Below are 17,945 nucleotides of genomic sequence, written 5' to 3'. Positions count from 1 at the left end.
GCTGGGCCTGAGGGTCGTGTGACCAATGCCTGGGCAGAAAGTCTGTTGTCCTCAGGGCATGGAGGTGAGGCACCTCTCACTGAGAACAGGGCTTCACTGAGCTCTTGGACCTTAACCAGTTTGCCGGGTGGGATGTCTCAGAGACTTGAGGGACGAAGAGTCCAGCGATGCACTGCCGCGCCGCGTCCGCCTTACTTGGGGGATCCCTGCTGCTCGTCGTTCATCGGGGTGGTCAAGACCCAACTGCTGCTCGTTACCTGGTCCTGGAAGCCCTGCCCTCTCCACTGGATTTGTGTGTGGTTTCTGCTGCTGCGAAACCTAAAAGTAATGCAGTAGGTTTTAATTTAAAATTGTTCAAATTCTTTGACTGGTAAATATTTATTGTAATAAAAATGAAAAAGTAAATACTTTTAAAAATCCTTTTAATGGCTTTCTGATTTTCTTTAGAAAAATTTCTTTTCCTTTAGTAGGTACAAAAGATGGGGAGCTTTGGGGAGAAGACTGGGAATGTCTGATTAATTTATTTATTTTAAGCGCACGGCATTAAGAGGATGGTCGTCTATTGTGGAAGGACAGTCCACCTCTACAGCCCTGTGACTTGTTGCAGAGACTATGTAACAGGTGGCAGAAACAGCAATTCCGAACACTGGCCGTGACTATAGATACAAACGTCTGGACCTGTGCTCTCTCTCTCTATACACACACACACACACACGTTTCCCCCCCCCCCACACACACAACAACAGGGTTGCCTTCACATCCGCTTTTAAGCTGCTCTTTTCTCATTCAGAAGTGCCTCCCATAGAAAGTGTTCCACAAATTCCACCCGCTCCTTATTACACACCCGCAACTCCCAGCTTCCACAGTGCTTCCCTTTGCTCCCGTTTCATGCCCGTGCTGGCCGTGGGCAGGTTCCTAGGCTGGTGACAACAGACTGCAGCATCGCTGGCCAGCTCAGCAGCAGCTTAGGTGTGGAGATGGGGGACAAGGGTGAGGGAAGGCCCTGTGCACCCCCCCTCTATAGTGAGGTCGTGCTTTGAGATGAGTTCTACGCTTGTTGGCTGCCCCTGGGTCCCTGGGTCCGTGTCGCCTCAGCCACCCTGGTGCGGCAGTGAAAACACGGCTCAGTCCCCTGCCATTCCCATGGTCACTGCGCCGCAGCGAGGGCCCCTTGTTGCAGATATGGCATCTCCCCTCTTATTGAGGGTCCCTCTCTTTGTCGCTGACCGTGATGTACGTCTATAGGGACTGGTCCCTCCTAATAACGTGTCCAAAGTATAAGATTGCTGTCCTGGTTTCTGTGGAGCGTCCCGACCATGCTTCCAGGCGGATTTGTCCATTCTCTGGCCCATTCACTTGTCTTCACCAACACCGTCATCCAAACACACCAGCGCTGCTTTGGTCTCCTTACTGCCAACAATTTAATTACAGTGACTGTTAAGTAGCCTTGCTCAGTTTTGTAAGGTTGGACTCAGAAGAATGAATTTTTTAAAAATGTAAATCATTTTATTGGGGGCTTGTACAACTCATCACGATCCATATATACATCCATTGTGCCAAGCACATTTGTCCATCTGTTGCCCTCATCATTCTCAAAACATTTGCTTTCTACTTGAGCCCTTGGTATCAGCTCCTCATTTTCCTTCCACCCTTTCCGCTGCCCCCTCCCTCATGTACCCTTGATAATTTGTAAATTATTGTGTCATTTCTTACTCCCTTCACCCACTGTCTCCCTTCACCCACTTTTCTGTTGTCCATCCCCCAGGGAGGAGGTTATATGTAGATTCTTGTAATTGGATCCCCCTTTCCACTCCACCTTCGCTCCACCCTCCCGGTATCACCACTCTCACTACTGGACCTGAGGAGTTCATTTATCCTGGATTCCCTATGTCGAGAATGAATCTTTTCTAAGCCCGTTTCTTTGTCTCGGATAGGATTAATATTCATAACACATCGCAATGGGTTAAACAAGACTGTTACAGGTAGGGGTATCACAGTGCTCTAAGGTCGGTGATAGGTCTCTTCAAAAAATGCAAACTCACTACCATGGAGTCGATGCCAACTCTTTAGCGACACCCCCCCCCCCCCCAAGGACAATGTAGAACAATCTTGGAAGCCCACAGGGGCAGTAACTCCTTACGGAATAGAAAGCCTCATCTTCCATGGAGCCGCTGGTTGATCCGAACTGCTGACCTTGCGGTTAGCCACAGGCAACAACATGAAGATGTCAGGCAGACCCCAAAATGGACTGAGATCACCACCTGAGCATGGAGGGAGTGAAACGCACACAAATTAAGAGATAGGGATTAACCAAGGGATTATCTAGCATTAGACACCCGCCTCCCAAATTCTAACACATGATTGCGTGTAACCTTGTAGGTGCAGAAGAAAGTGTGACTACATAAACAGAAGTTTTTCTGTTGTTTTTTTTTTTTTCTGACACAAGCAGCTGAAAGTGAATGGCCAGCCTGGAGCACACAAAGGAATCCCACCGAGCCAAGCCAGTTCTGCGTTTATCCCAAACCTACCCAGAGATGGTGTCAGGTTCTAAGGACTCACCCGGTCCAGCCTTGTGACAGTTATCCCCATTAGGAAGATGGCAGCCTGTGAGCTCCTAACTCCATCCTACCTGGGTCATTTTTCAGTCTGGCTCCCTTTTATAAGTCAGCTCTGAGAGCTGAGCTAGTCCCCAAGACCTCTCTGTGGACTGTTAAATTTTCTTGCTAAAACGAATTCACTTCTCTGTCTTTTGAGTATTAATAAAAGGCATCTCTCACAAGCAGGCTTGAATGTGGAATATTATTGCCTACAAATCGCTGGCAAATAATGTGTGAACACACTCCCTTCCCCCAGGTCCCCAAGTACGGCAGCACTGCTGCCAGCAGGATTTCCAATCGCCACTTGTGCACCAACTTAATGCTCTATAATTTAGCTCCAGGTTCTAATATAGATATGAAACAATGGCTATGCAGAAGAACTTTACAGACAAAATTCGCGCTTCAAGGGTTGACTAAGGAAGTTAGTAAATTGTAATGTGACCCAGGAGGTTCACTGTGCAGGGATCTTGGGTTCCACGGATACACTCCTCTCCTGGCTCGTGCTGGATTCACAGGTGAATCCTATCAGTATCTGCCCCACCACCACCACCACCTTCTTACCAGACCGAATGCAGGGAGAGGTCTTTGGTGGGAGTTCGAAGCTTTGGCGAGAGGAGCCACAGGCAGTAGTTCACTCCAGGTGTGACTGATGACATTCTTCAAGTTGTGTGGCCACTCTCCCCTCCTCTTCTGCACTAGTCCTTCACCATTAATAGCTTCTCATCTCACCTTTGAAGTGATGGTTGATCCCAATAGATCATTGTTTATATGGATTACAAGAGCACAGTTTCAGGGCAGAGATTCTTTACTAATTAAACTATTGGGGTGGCCTAGTGGGTTATGTGTTGAGACAGCAGTTTGAAACCACCAGCCGCACCTGGGGAGACAGAGGAGGTTTTCTACTCCCATAAAAGACCTACGTTCTCCACGGATTACCAACTCTCTATGCAGTCTCTTCCTGGAGCAAAGTTCAGTACCTCCCAGAGAAAAAGAACTGCCCAGGGGAGGTGTGCTCCACGCTCTCTAGTTTTAACTTGAATCTCCTTGCTGCCCTTCCTCTTCGTGTGTGACCACAGAGCACTAACTCCACAGTCCAATATGGACACTCGCAAGGTGCAGGCCCTCACCAGCTCCTCGGGAGAAAGACGGGGCTTTCTACTCCCATGGACTGTCCCAGCCTCAGAAACTCACAAGGGCAGTTCTAGCCTGTTCTAGAGTCAGTACTGTGACTATGAGTCAGTACTGATCAGTGGCAGTGAGTTTCAGTGAGGAGGCCCGTTGGTACAGCTGGTTGAGCACTGGGCTTATGATCACAATGTTAGCAGTTCAAATCCACCAGCCACTCTGAAGAAGAAAGGGGAGGCTATCCGTTTCCATAGAGACGTACAGTGTCAGAAAGGGTCACAATGAGTCAGAATCAGCGTGATGGAAGAGGGCTTGGTTTTGGGAGCCACATGTGCTCGTGAGCACGGGAAGCGTGGCTAATTGTAATGTACTGAGTGTGAAAGCCGTATCAGCTGGATTCTAAAGACAGAGTGAAAACATCTTCTAAGTAAACCCCTCTTGGTAGAGTTTATGCTGTTTGCATGTTTCAATGAGATTTTACAGATGAAATAAATTTTTAAAATTCATTTTATCGGTTTCTTTTTGCTTTTCTAATATAGCTACTAGAAAATATAAAACAATAAGCTCTAGTACATTCATATTATGGAATTTTATGAATCAATAAAAACAACCACTCCCATAAACACCACAGGCCATGGACAAGACTAGAGAACATTGTGCTTAGCAAACTCAGCCAGTTTTACAAAGATAAACAACGTATGGGTAAATCTGCGAAAGACCTCTTTAGAGGGTCCACTTGCAGGGATGTTCCTTTGAGGACTAAGGTGCGCCCAGCCCACGCCATGGTCTATTCAACTGCCTCATCTGCAAGTGAAAGTTGGACAATGAAGACTGGATCAGGAGGACCGAAGAAGAACTGCGGTGCAGGAGGAGAATATTACAGGTACCAGGGAGTGCCCAAAGGACAAGTCTGTCTCGCAAGAAGTGCAGCCACCAGTGGATGGCTGCAGACCAGGTCTCTCAGAATACCCCTGTCTTAGTGTCGTTAATGTACCTTTATGGAAAGGACACCAAAGGCCAATCAGAGCTGGCTGCCAGGAGCCTCTGGTTGCTGTGGCTGTTGTTGGTGTTGGGTACCAGGGAGGGGTTCAGACCTGCCTGGTCAAACTCGTTCTGCCCTCACAATGGTGCCAAAGCTTGAGCTCATTGCTGCAGCTACGGTGCCGCCCCATCTCGTCGAGGGCCTGCCTCTCCTCTGCCCGTCCGCGTCACCAAACACGAGGTCCTTCTCTGAGGCCTGGCACGTCAGGCCAGTTCAAGACAGAGGGGAGCTTGGAAGTTTATGGTGACTCTTGAGATTTCAAAGTGGTAGTCATGTGTTTCTCAGAGGACACAGGATGCCCATGGGGGGAGTATTTGACAGAAATTTTAAGAAAATGGAAAACCGCTTTAGGGAGAGAAAGGCCAGGAATTTGCACCAAAGAGGATTTTTTTTCTTTTTTTTTGTTTCTATCACAACAGTGTACCTGCGCATTACTTCGAGGCTAGAAAGGGCTGACCTTTGAGAATTTTGTTGGGAAGCTAGCCCGTCTGCCCCTCAGCCTGATCTTGTCCTTCACATTTCTATTTGTCCCCAACCCTCCAAGGACAATGAGAGCAATTCGACCCCCTGAAGGACGTCAAGCTACCATTTTCCCGGGGTGTAAATCGAAGAGCCCAGAAGTCTTCCGGGAAAGGTTGGATGGAACCACCACCTTCAGAAGTGTCTAGAGCAGTGGTTCTCTGCCTTCCTCAGGCCGCGGCCCTTTCATACAGGTCCTCATGGAGTGGGGACCCCAACCGTAACTTTATTTTCGTTGCTACTCTTATCACTGTCATTTTGCTACTGTTATGAATTGTCATGTAAATATCTGATATGCAGGATGTATTTTCATTGTTACAAATTGAACATAATTAAAGCATAGTGATGGATCACAATAAAACTATACTTATATTGTGAAATATTTATTGCTAATGACAAATAAATGAATTTTTTTCTTGAAGCATAGTATAGTATGGGTAACAGTCTTCACACCCGGGACTAGTATGTGGGCGTATCTGCATGTGGGCGGACCCACCTGGAGGCAGACAGAGGAGCGGTGTCTCAGTTCCTAAGACCATTGGAATTATGTGGTTTCCAATGGTCTAAGGCAACCCCTGTGAAAGGGTCGCTTGACCCCCAAAGGGGTCTGGACCCACAGGTTGAGAACTGGTCTAGGTCTAGATGGAGAATGTGTTGAGAAGCAATAACTTCAGGCTTTGATACTTTTGCTTTAAGGTTTCGATACCTTAAAGAAGGTAGCGATGCTTCTGACTTCTTGTGAGGAACATGTAAGTCCAGAAGCCATGGAAAACGGTAGTGACTCCATTAAACAAAGCACCAGAGCCCTGGTTGTACAGTGGTTACGCATTCGGCTGCAATCCGCATGGTCAGCGGTTTGAAACCACTAGCTTCTCTCTCAGCAGGAGAAAGACTGGGCTTTCTATGCCTGTAAGCAGTTCCAGTCTTGGAAACCCACAGAGGGTCGCTATGAGTCAGCATCGACTCAATGGCATGAGTGAGAAATATTAATAACTAGAACATCGTTATAGACAGTAGGTATCATACGCTTGGAGTTGAAGAATACTAGAACCGCCAATGCTCACGCACCTACCCAGTCTCACCAACTTAATTATCATCCATCTGCGGGGGTGGGGGGAGGGGATTTAAAACGTTTGTCGGAAAAATGGAATGAAAAGTGAAGATTTCCCAAGAACTTTCTGGAGGTTCCTTGTACATCGATGGCTCCCATATTGATGTCTCCAGCTTCTTCCTTGACTTCTGGACCCACTGGCCTCTCTTTGTGGCGTGGGGGGGGGGGGTGGTGGTGGTGTAGAGAGAACAATACTTAAGTGCTGGACTGCTAACCGAAAGTTTGGTGGTTTGAGCCCCGCAACAGCTGCCTGGGAGAAAGACCTGGGAATTTGTTCCCAGAAAGATGCCAGCATGGAGAACCAATGGCTTCTGAAATTTAGGGGCTCACCTTTCTATCCCCATAGAGTTAACTCTCAGGACACCCCAGAGCTAGCTCTCCAGTGTCATGTGGGGTCGCTGTGAGTCAGACCTGACTCAGTGGCAGTATTAGTTTTCCATTTGGTACATAAGTACTCGATAAATACATATATTTTTAAAGTCATTTTATCGGGGGCTCTTACAGCTTTGACAATAATCCCCACATCAGTTGTATCAAGCACATTTGTACATATATTGCCACCATTATTTTCTAGCCATTTACTTTCTATTGAGCCCTTGGTATCAGCTCCTCTTCCCCCTCCCCCATTCAATAAATATTTGTGGAATGAAGTAGCTCAGATGGGTAGGTAGGAAGAATCGACAGCGTTTGAGATTGGAATTTCGTAGAGCAGAGTGTCACAGTTCATCTTTCCTATCGAAAATGGGATGAAGCTGAATGAAAGAGTGGCTCAAATTTCTTCATTTTTACAAGTCATCTCTTCATTATAAAGGAACCTGGGAGAAAACACTGTCTGGTGGTAGAAAAACACACGTTCCAGATTCGGTTCCATTTGTTTCACTTTAGTTTTTCTCCCAATAATTAACATGACATCTATTCACAGATATGAATAAATTATTTCATTTATATAGAGACATGTAGACATAGATATATAAAGCTGGTAGAAGCGGTTCAATAGACTGGATCCCCTTCCCAAATTTGGTTGGGAATGTTGGGGACTGGATCATGACACACGCATGCCTCAAGAGAGAGCGCGGAAGGTCTGTTGCTTACAGAATTGAGGCTGGCTGGAGGGCTTGCGAGAACCCCAAAAGGACTGGCCTGGTGCTTCTCATGGTTAGGGGGCCAGCCCACATGAGGGCTCCTGCCCAGTTTGAATCTGTTGGTGTCAGAGTCCCCAGGCTTGCTTATCAGCTTGCCCAGACATAGGGCAGAGGGAAAGAGAGGGAGGGGTGAGGCTGTAAAGCTGCCAGCAGTCAGACATCTGAAAGAGGGACTCCACTCCTCATTGTCAGAGATATTTGGAATGATGATGCCCAGGAACCTAAAAATAATATTCGATCGAGTTTTTGGTGGAAGTTGGCACAGCAACTCAAGTTCCCATTGGACAATTTCCACACCGATTGTTCAGTGGCCTGAGTTAGATGTTTCACAAATCTGTCAACATTCTCTCTACTTGAGTTCTGTTTGTTCCCTTTCCAGGACTCTCGGTTTCCGGCCCCCTTCTTGTCCAGGCCTGTGAGTAATTGTGGTGCCTGTAGTCTCTTACACTGATGTTTCTCAAGTAGAGAACCAATGTCTTGTATGTGTGCCACTCTGCTGTTGCTGGAAATGGTGGCATCTGGGTCAATTGGTTCCAGGATTTAGTGTCCTGACTCCCCAGTCTTAAGGAATCCTGCATTCTCTACTGCTCCAGGATGGCTGCTAACCACAAGCAGTTCAAAACTAGCAGCCACTCCAAGGGAGAAATACAGGGCTTTCTACTCCAGTAAAGAGTGACCATCCAAAGAAAGCTGATGGTGCCCGGCTATCACAAGAGATAATGTCTGGGGTCTTAAAGGCTTGAAGGTAAACAAGCGGCCATCTAGCTCAGAAGCAACAAAGCCCACATGGAAGAAGCACATCAGCCTGTGTGATCACGTGGTTCCGAAGGGATCAGGTATAAGGCATCATAAAAAAAAAATCTTACCATAGTGAATGAAGTGGGAAGTGCAGAGTGGAGACCCAAAGCCCATTTGTCGGCCACTGGAGATCCCCTCCCAGAGGGGTCTAGAGGAGGAGATGAGTCAGTCAGGGTGAAATGTAGCACCGATGAAGAATACAGCTTTCCTCCAGTTCCTAAATGCTTCCTCTCCCCAACCATTACCATGATCCGAATTCTACCTTGCAAGTCTGGATAGAGCAGAGGTTGTACACTGGTGCATATGGGAGCTGGAGGCACAGGGAATCCAGGATGGATGATACCTTTAGGACCAGGGGTGTGAGGGGTGATACTGGGAGGGTAGAGGGTGAGTGGGTTGGAAAGGGGGAACCGATTACAAGGATCTACATGTAACCTCCTCCCTGGGGGACAGACAACAGAAAAGGGGGTGAAGGAAGATATTGGATAGGGCAAGATATGACAAAATAATAATTTATAAATTATCAAAGGCTCAAGAGGGAGGGGAAAAAAGAGGACTTGATGCGGAGGGCTTAAGTGGAGAGCAAATGCTTTGAAAATGATTAGGGCAAAGAATGTACAGATGTGCTTTATACAATTGATGTATGTGTATGTATAGATTGTGATAAGAGTTGTATGAGTCCCTAATGTAAAAACAAAACAAAAAAAGTGACCATTTTGGAAACTCACAGGGGCAGCTCTACCCTGTCCTACAGGGTCACGATGAGTTGGCATCACTCGGTGGCAGTGACTGTTGAGCTTGTATTTTTCACTCGTTCTATATAGGACCATCTCTATGGTCCTGGTCAGAAAGGTCAGCGGGGCTGACTGCGTGCTATTGAGTTCTGGTCTCAAAGTGGATGAGGTGGCACAAATGGACTTGTTCCTCCTTGAAGCTTCAGAGGACCTTCATCCTGGCCACTCCCACCACCCCTAGGACGTGGGCAGCTCGAGATGGCACTTGGCAACCAGAGGCCTGTCGTGTGGGACCTATTCATTTCCGAGTGGAGTTTTTCAGGGCGATGTCACAGTTTCCTTTGTTAATACTTTCCTCCTTGGCTTAGGTAGTCCCTGAGTGGTTCAAGCAGGTAAAGGCACGTGACTGCCCACAGAAAGGTGGCATGCTCCAGTCCACCCAGAGGTGCTTCAGAAGAAAAGACCATCGAATTCTGAAACAGCAGCCACTGACACCCCTGTGGGGTTACACTCATACACACACACACACACACACACACACACATACATACGATCACCGTGGGCTAGTATGGACCTGGTGGCAAACTGATATCTGGTATACTTGGCTTAAATGCTGAATAATAAATATGTGCTCTTTCTGTCTGGACAGTAAGCTTAAGTATCTTTTAAAAAAACTAAACATCGTATCTATTAACAACGGATGGAAATTGTCTAGGATCGGTGGGAAGTAAATCTTCACAATGCAAAGACTACGCTGCAAGTGGGATCACTTTCAGACCCCGGGTCCTGTCGATGGCTCTGCAGGGGGTATGATGCCTTTGGCCTCTTGTGTCGCAGCGTCCCCTTGCTGACTTTGTCTTGGGACTCCAGCCCCAGCTGCAGGCACGCGCGCGCGCGCGCACACACGTCCTTGGCGCTCAGGTGCTGGGAACCTGAAAGAGTAAGGTCGGAGCTATGCCACATACCTTACCTGACTGATAGCCCATAGGAAAAGAGCATGCTCCAAAGGCCAGCCACATGAGAGACTTGATCAAGGCCCCAATGTGCATCCTCCCCAACACCCAACACCACTAGGACCCAGGAAGCCCTGGGACCTGCGTCACCTACTCCAAGGCTTTGGCACTTCTAGATTTCCCCACCTCTTGCAGACTTGGAAACTTTGGGGTTTGTTTTTAAATGCCCCTTGGCCCTTTGGTAGGTTTTATTTACAAAGGTTTTTAAAAATTTTCCTGGCCTTAAAGGCCTCGCTTTTCTGTAAGTAATGTGGGCCGACTGTGCCATTGAACCGTGGTGAAATGGTCCTCGTGAAGTTGTGACTTGCCCAAGGTGCCAGGGAAAGGCTAAGGTGAGCATCCACGTCTCCCCTCCTCACCTCGTTTCTCAGGACAATGGGACACGGCACTATCTCGTGGCCAGTTTGCTCAAGTAAAACAAAAACAAGCAATACTCTGTAAGCACTCTGCTTTGAGAAGTGGACAACGGAAGTAGGGCCTTTTCCAGGGAGTGGACTCGTGGAGGCAGGACTAACAACGGTCACCCATGATAAGCGCTACTGGACCCACCAGCTGCCCTGGGTGAGGGAGATTGCGGCAGTCTGCTTCCCTCAAGATTACAGTTTTGGAAACCTATGGGGCAGCTGTGGTCGCTGTGAGTCAGAATCGTCCCCGGGGTTCGGGGCGCTGCTTGGAGAGTTTAACCGTGCTCTACCTTCTTACGTTTCACCCTTTCCATCCTCCCAAGAGACCGTTGCACGTTTCAATTGACTGAAAACGGCCACAGAAGACTACAGGCCCCGGCGGCGTGAAACTGCCTCGATTCCCCCCGGCCCTCCATCCTTGCTTGATGCTGCAGTAGGCGGAATCCTGCTTTCGCAGAAGAGTCACACAGGCGTGAAGAATGAAGTTCACTTCCGTTCAAATTTCCCAAAGAGGCGGCGGGCACGGAGCGGACTTCTCCGGGGCCCCCCCGTAAAGAAAGAACAGCGCCCGTATTGGGTCTAGGCCAGGGCGTGGCCCACAGCAGGCGTTCACGCTGTCCTTGGGAATGATGTGAGTTTGATGGATGAACGAATGATGCAAAGTCAGGAAACGCTGAGCCGACACGTGTACGGGCTCCGCCGCCTGCTCCTCACGTGACCCGCTCCTCCAGAGTCCGCCCACGCGATCGGAGCCCCGTGCGGGTGCAAGCCCGCACCGGCGCGCTCCCCGCGGGACCCGGACTTCGGAGCCAGAGGCGGGCGGGGCCTGGAGAGCTGCGCGCGCAACCAGTCCCGCGGCCGCCGCCGGGCGGAGCTTCCCTGGCAACGGTTTGTTCCTAGCAACGGCGCGGGGGCTGCGCGGAGGTGGCCGAGCGGAGCTGTCCGAAAGGCCGCCGGCTGCAGCCATGAATCCGACGGGGCCCCTAGGGATCCTGGAGGAGAAGGAGGAGGAGCACCTCTCCACCCCGATTCTCGGGCCCTCGGTGCATTCGGAAAACTCGCAGGAGCGGATCCAGGCCCGGCGCCTCCGCATCGCTGCGCGCCTGGAAACCCGGAGACGGTGAGCGAGTCGGGAGGGTGCTGCCGCAGAGGTCCCGGGGCCCGGGGGGCCGGGGGCCGGCCAGGGATCCGGTGCCCTCCGGTGCGCCGGCTTTCGCTCCCAATTCTGGCAAAATTATACGGCAACCATCTTTACGGGAATAGCTCAGGACTAGTGACATTCATCACGGTATAGTCACAGCGTTGTGCAAGACATCGCCACTCCTTATTCCCAAAAATGTTTGTCTTTATAACCTTGAAAGGACACCCATTGAACCATCACTCAGTAACGTCCCTTCTCCCAGCCGCCGGCTAGCCTGTGATCTGGCCGGCTCGTGGAATTTGCCTGGGCTACTCCTACAGGAGCACTAGTGGCGCAGTGGTTAAGCGCTGGGTTGGTAATCACAAAGGCAGCAGTTAGAAGCCACTAGCTATCTGTGGCAGAAAGAGGAGGCTTTCTACTCTCATAAAGCTTTACGGTCTCGGTAACACACAGGCAGTTCCACCCTGTCCTACTGGGTCACCGTGAGTCTGACGCCAACAAGACGGCGATGAGTGTTTTTGAGATATTTGATTTAGGTGGAGTGTACTGTTTGTCCTTTAGTAACTGACTGATTTCACTTCACATGCTGTCACGCTTCATGGGTGTAGTAGCACATAGCAGAACTACATTTCGTTTTGTGGCTGACACATACCTATATAGATATAGACACATAGCCATGTACACACACTGTCTGTATGTACCACACTTTGTCGACCTATTCATCCGCCGATGAACATTAGGGTTGGGGACTTGTTTCTTCATGCCAGAACGCATTGCTTCCAGAAGATTCAAGCAAGATAGGGACTATTGAAAATGCCGCCAGCACTTTGGTTAAGCGTCTGCCTTGCCAGCCACTGTGGACAACACACTGAGAGTTCAGGTGATTCTTGACCGGCCTTGAAGGCATCCATAGCCCAGTGGGGTGTATCTCCCTTTCCTTCCCCCTTCCCACGCCCACAGTCTGTCCTTTCTTTCATGAGCGTATGTATTCACACAGTACCTAGTATGTGGCCAGGAGCCCTGCTGGTGTGGCGATTATGCAGTTGGCTACTCAGAAGTCTAAAGCCACTAGCGGCTCCATGCGAGAGAGATGATGTTTTCCACTGCTGTGAAGAGTTACAGTCTCAGAAACCCACAAGGACAGCTCTGCCCTGCCCTATGCGATGGCTGCCAGTCTACTGGGTGGCAGTGAGTTTCGTTCGAGTATGTGGTTGTGAAGCGCCTTTGAGTCAGTTCTGGCTCATGGGGACCCCGTGACCCACAGACTGAAACACTGCCTAGCCTCACGGCTGCTTTTGTGTTTGAGCTCATTGTTGCAGCCACGGAGCCAGTCCATCTTGTTGACATGTCTCCTTTTTTGCGTTGGCCCTCCACCTCGCCAGGCATGAGATTCTGTAGTCTCTGCGGAAAGTGCAGTCAGAGTCCCTGTACTCACCGCCTGCTGAGGAAGCGGAAGAGGAGGTAGCAAGCACCAACTGATGAGTGCTTTAGCAGAGGCAGGAGCATCCATGGTGCAGGGTACTGGCCTGCTAACTGAAGAGATGGCAGTGGAAGCCTAGTAGCTGCTCCCTGGGGGAAAGATGGGGTAGGCTGCTGCTGTCAAGCTGACAGCCTTGGACCCCCACAGGGCAGGTCCACTCTTTTCTCTGGGGCCATGATGGGTCGGAGTGGTGAGAGGTGGTCAGGTTGTGAACATAGGGATGTAGACTAACGAATAAGAGAGGTGTCAAGGAAGGGCAGGTGCAAAAGCACTTCCTAAGCCCCTAAGGCAGGGGAATTGCCATTTCCGACAAGGAGAGACGAGTCCCTGGAGCAGGACATCATGCTCGGGAAAGCAGAGTGGCCGTGTCAAAGGGGAAGGCCCTTGACAAGATGGATCGACCCGGGAGACCGCGCCCCGGGGCTCACACAGGAGAGCAGTTGGAGAAGGTGCTGGATCCAGCAGTGTTTCCATTCGCTGTGCAGGGGGTCGTGACCGGTTCGATGGCACCTAACAGCAACAGACACTGGGAGAGCAGTTCCAGAGCCACCTTTGCGGAGGTGGGAGATGGTGGCGGGGGACCTTGGACAGGGCTAACCGTGTACCTCCCGCAAATTGTTTGGTCCCTTGGAACCCGTGACCCGTGACCGGGACCTTCTTTGGAAATAGGGATTTTGCAGATGTCATCAGGCTAAGCTTGTTGGGGCCCTAGATCCATTGTGGCTGCCGTCTTTATAAACCCACTGCTATCATCGAGTTGGCTCATCGTGACTTGGCAGCACGGAGTGGAACCTCCCCATGGAGTTTCAGAGTCTGTCGATCTTTAGGGGAGCAGACAGCCATGTCTTTGCTCTTCAGAGCATCTGGTGAGTTTGAGCCACGGACAATTGGATGAGCAGCCAAGCGCTTCATCCTGAGCCACCAGGGCTTCTCGGTATCTGTATAAGGAGAGGGGAATATGGAAACAAAGAGGTGCATTTAGGGAAGATAGTCATGTGCAGACAGGCAGAAATTGGAACGATGAAGCTATCAGCCAAGACAAGCCAGGGATCGCCAGAAGCCATCGATGTGTAGGAGAGAGGCACAGGATACATTCTTTTCTAGGACCTCAGAAGGGGTATGACCTCTGATCCCCTTGATTTCAGATGTATAGCCTTCCCAACTTTAAGAGAATAAAGTTCTGTTCTTTTAAGTTCTCCAAGTGTGTGGTACTTTGTTAAGGCAGCCCAGTGGTGGGATTCACATGATGTTAACAACTGGTTCGCTGCCGTAATGACTGTTTTAAGTTTAGAAAAAGATATACCGAGAGGTAGTTTGTTATTAATTACAGTTAATACTCAGAGAAGAAACAGAGAAGAGGTACACAAACTAGATTGTGTTATAAGAGTTTTAAAATAGTAATGAAAAACATCAAATAATATCTGACAAAACCCAATAAAACTATTATTTAAAGTGTTTCCATGCTTCTTTTTTCTTTTAATTAAAAGATTTTATTGGGGGCTCTTTTTTTAACAATTTATTAGGGGCTCATACAACTCTTATCACAGTCCATACATATACATACATCAATTGTATAAAGCACATCTGTACATTCTTTGCCCTAATCATTTTCTTTTTTTTCGCCTCTTTTCTTTTTTTACATTTTATTAGGGACTCATACAACTCTTATCACAATCCATACATATACATACATCAATTGTATAAAGCACATCCATACATTCCCTGCCCCAATCATTCTCAAAGCATTTGCTCTCCACTTAAGCCCTTTGCATCAGGTCCTCTTTTTTCCCCCTCCCTCCCCATTGTTGGGGGCTTTTACAGCTCTTATAGCAATCCATACATCAATTGTATCAAGCACATTTGTACATATGTTGCCATCATTATTTTCTAAACATTTACTTTCTATTTGAGCCCTTGGTATCAGCTCCTCTTTCCCCTCTCCCAACCCCTTCATAAGTTTTAAATTATTATTGTTTTCATATCTTGCACCGGCCACTGTCTCCCTTCCCCCATGTTTTCTGTTGTTCATGCCCCTGGAGATAGATACATAGATAGATAGATAGATAGATAGATAGATAGATAGATAGATAGATAGATGAGAGAGAGGTTATGTGTCAGTCATTGCGATTGGCTCCCCTCCTCCCCCCACCTTTCCCTACCCTCCTGGCATGTCTACTCCCATTCCTGTCCCATACTGCTTTTTGGTTGGTATCCTCAGTCACAATATTCTTGGTTTTTATCTAAGCATCATTGCTTTGTGATGTATCCTTTAGCCTATCTTTCACTGTAGGAGTTGGATCCCATTCCTCTAGAGGTGATCTCTGGGAGTAGTTTCAGTTCAAACTTTCAAGACCATCGTACCATGATAGCCTTGAGGGTTCTTTTGGACTTGACCAATGCAGGGAGTTTGGACTGACGGCCAGGGCTTCTGACAATGCAGAGAGCAGAATTGTGGAAGCAGGCAGCACACCATCCCCCAGGGTCTCTGGCTGTAGGACCACTCCTGCTTCTATCCTCCGACTGCTAGAACCAGAGGCATTTCTTTCCTACTGGAGACATAGCACATGTAGCGGTTTGGTTCAGTGCAATTATTCCTTCCTTTCAGTACGTTTGCCACACACGGCTCAGTGCAATTACTACATTCAGTAAGTTTGCCACACACATCACGCGGAATCTTCTCCATCACTGACGGCCCCAAAGCACAGGGTCTGCTGGCTCAGGTAGCTCGAGGGACTGACTGCTTGCATCATCCCAAGCAGAGCGCCTTTCCTTCAGAGACCCTTCCTGCTCCAGACACTACTAGAAGCGGGCAGCTTTTCATTTTGTGTGTGTGTGTGTGTGTGTGTGTGTGTGTGTGTGTAGGGGGGTGGGGGGCATATGAGGAGCGTAGGGTTCCTAAGTGGAAGATACAAGATGCAGTCACTTGGTTTTCACTTTGATGGGATGTCCCATAATTTTCCTGATTACTCCAAAAGCAAACCAAACTCACTGCCAGCAAGTTGATGCTGACTCATAGCGACCCACTAGGACCAGGTAGAACTGCCCTTGTGGGCTTCCAAGACTGCCATTCTTCCCTGGAGCAGAAACCCCCATGTTTCTCCAGCCCCTTGACCTAGAAATGTGGTGTCACATCCCTAAATCCTCACTGGGCTCATCTCCATTCTCGAGCACTTATGGCTGGCTGAGACCAGCTATTGACCATGCTATTGATCACCCTCAGCCATTGATACGATACAGGGCTTGACACTTTCTGTGGAGTCCGGGAGTAAATATTCTAGGCTCACTCTGTGAGCCATACGGCCTCTGTTGTGATGGCCCAACTCCGCTGTTGTAGGGTGAAAACAGGCATGGGTGACACGTGTGGGCAGAGCTGTGTTCCGTTAGAACCTTACTGACAGACACGGCAAGTGGGGTGCTCTTGCTCTTTTGATCGGTGGTTCTCAACCTTCCTCATGCCTCGGCCCTTTCATACAGTTCCACATGTGATGGGGCCCCCCAACCATAAAGTTATTTTTGTTGCTACTTCATCACTGTCATTTTGCTACTGTGATGAATCAATCAGGTTGACCCCTGTGAAAGGGTTGTTGGACCCCCAAAGGACAGAATTGCTGCTTTTGATCTTTTATTTTAAACCGTTTCAGATGTAAAACCCATTCTTCCTTGTCAGATGATAGCATGTCCATGACACAAGGATGCATTGAAAAGAGAGCTCATAGAACAAAATAGAGCCCCTGGAAATTAAACATATGATAGAAATTAAAAAAAAACAAACAAATGGCAGAATAGTCCGAGATGAAGGTGATGAAATCACCTGCAAGGTAGAGCAAAAAGGGAAATAATTTTAAAACTTTGAAGACTCAGCCAAGAGCTCTAGTATCCTCTTTATAAAGCCAGAAGAAAAGGTCAGAGAAAAGGAGGGGAGCATCGTTGCTGAAACAATCCAAGGACATGTCTCAGAACTAACGACTCCCTCTCATCCTGACCTTAGGCAGAGTTTCTGGGAGTACACAATCAAGAAAGTAGACCCATCTAAGGGTTAGGCGTTGGGCTGCTGACTGCATGGTTGGAGGTTCAAACCCACCAGGCGTTCTGAGGGAGAAAGATGGATCTGTCTGCACCCACAACGATTTAGTCTTGAAAGCCTATAGCAGGGTGCTCTGGGTCAAACTGACTGAATGGCCGTGGTTTGGGGTCAGGCATACTGCTGAGAAATATTAGGACACCCCAAAGACAGAGTCCTGTTCATTTCCGGAGAGAAAAGCACAGGTCACGGATAAATAACAGCTCCCGGTGCAATAAAAGCTGTTCGATGAAGCAGCCTGGATTCATACAGAATGACTTCTGACTTCTCAAAGGGCAACACTGGCAGGGCAGCAAGGCCCTCACTGTGTCGAAGGAAAGGATTTCCAACGTAGATCAGAAACTCAACCAACTTATCAATTAAGTTCCCGTTTTTAAAGTCCCAAGAAAGAAGTTTGATTGGGCCAATAGGCGAGACCTTCAGCGAGATGGCATGTCCCATGAGACCACATGGGGATGGGGAGGAAACATCTGCCCAAAGAGGGCTTGTGATTCTGTAAGTAGTGTGATGTCTGTGACTACAAACCTGAAGAGGGAACAGTCTGGGGCAGTTCTTTTGGGGAATATGCTAAGTCGGCACCAAGCACTGGAATTATAATAAGACACATATAAAATATAACAACATGTCATGAGGTAGTTGGTGTTAGGTACCCTTGGGTCAGTAACCATCGAGAGTGACCAGATACACAGCAGAACAAACACACTGCCCGGTCCCATGCCATTCTCACTTTAAAAAACAAAACCATTTTATTCGGGGCT

General features: G+C 48.5%; 1 protein-coding gene across 1 annotated transcript in view; it reads left to right on the top strand.

Moving 5' to 3' along the window:
• Window positions 1–11,269: 11,269 nt before the first annotated feature.
• Window positions 11,270–17,945, top strand: part of DRC1 (dynein regulatory complex subunit 1) — a 56,538-nt gene continuing 49,862 nt past the window's right edge. Inside the window, exon 1 of the mRNA XM_075555809.1 lies at window positions 11,270–11,605. Coding sequence (XP_075411924.1) covers window positions 11,451–11,605 — 155 coding nt within the window. The 5' untranslated portion in view covers window positions 11,270–11,450. The remainder of the gene's footprint in view (window positions 11,606–17,945) is intronic.

Source organism: Tenrec ecaudatus, chromosome 8 (genome assembly GCF_050624435.1).
Source record: "Tenrec ecaudatus isolate mTenEca1 chromosome 8, mTenEca1.hap1, whole genome shotgun sequence".
Classification (NCBI taxonomy): domain Eukaryota; kingdom Metazoa; phylum Chordata; class Mammalia; order Afrosoricida; family Tenrecidae; genus Tenrec; species Tenrec ecaudatus.
Note: the sequence above shows the minus strand (reverse complement) of the source record. Positions and strands in the feature narration are given on the sequence as shown.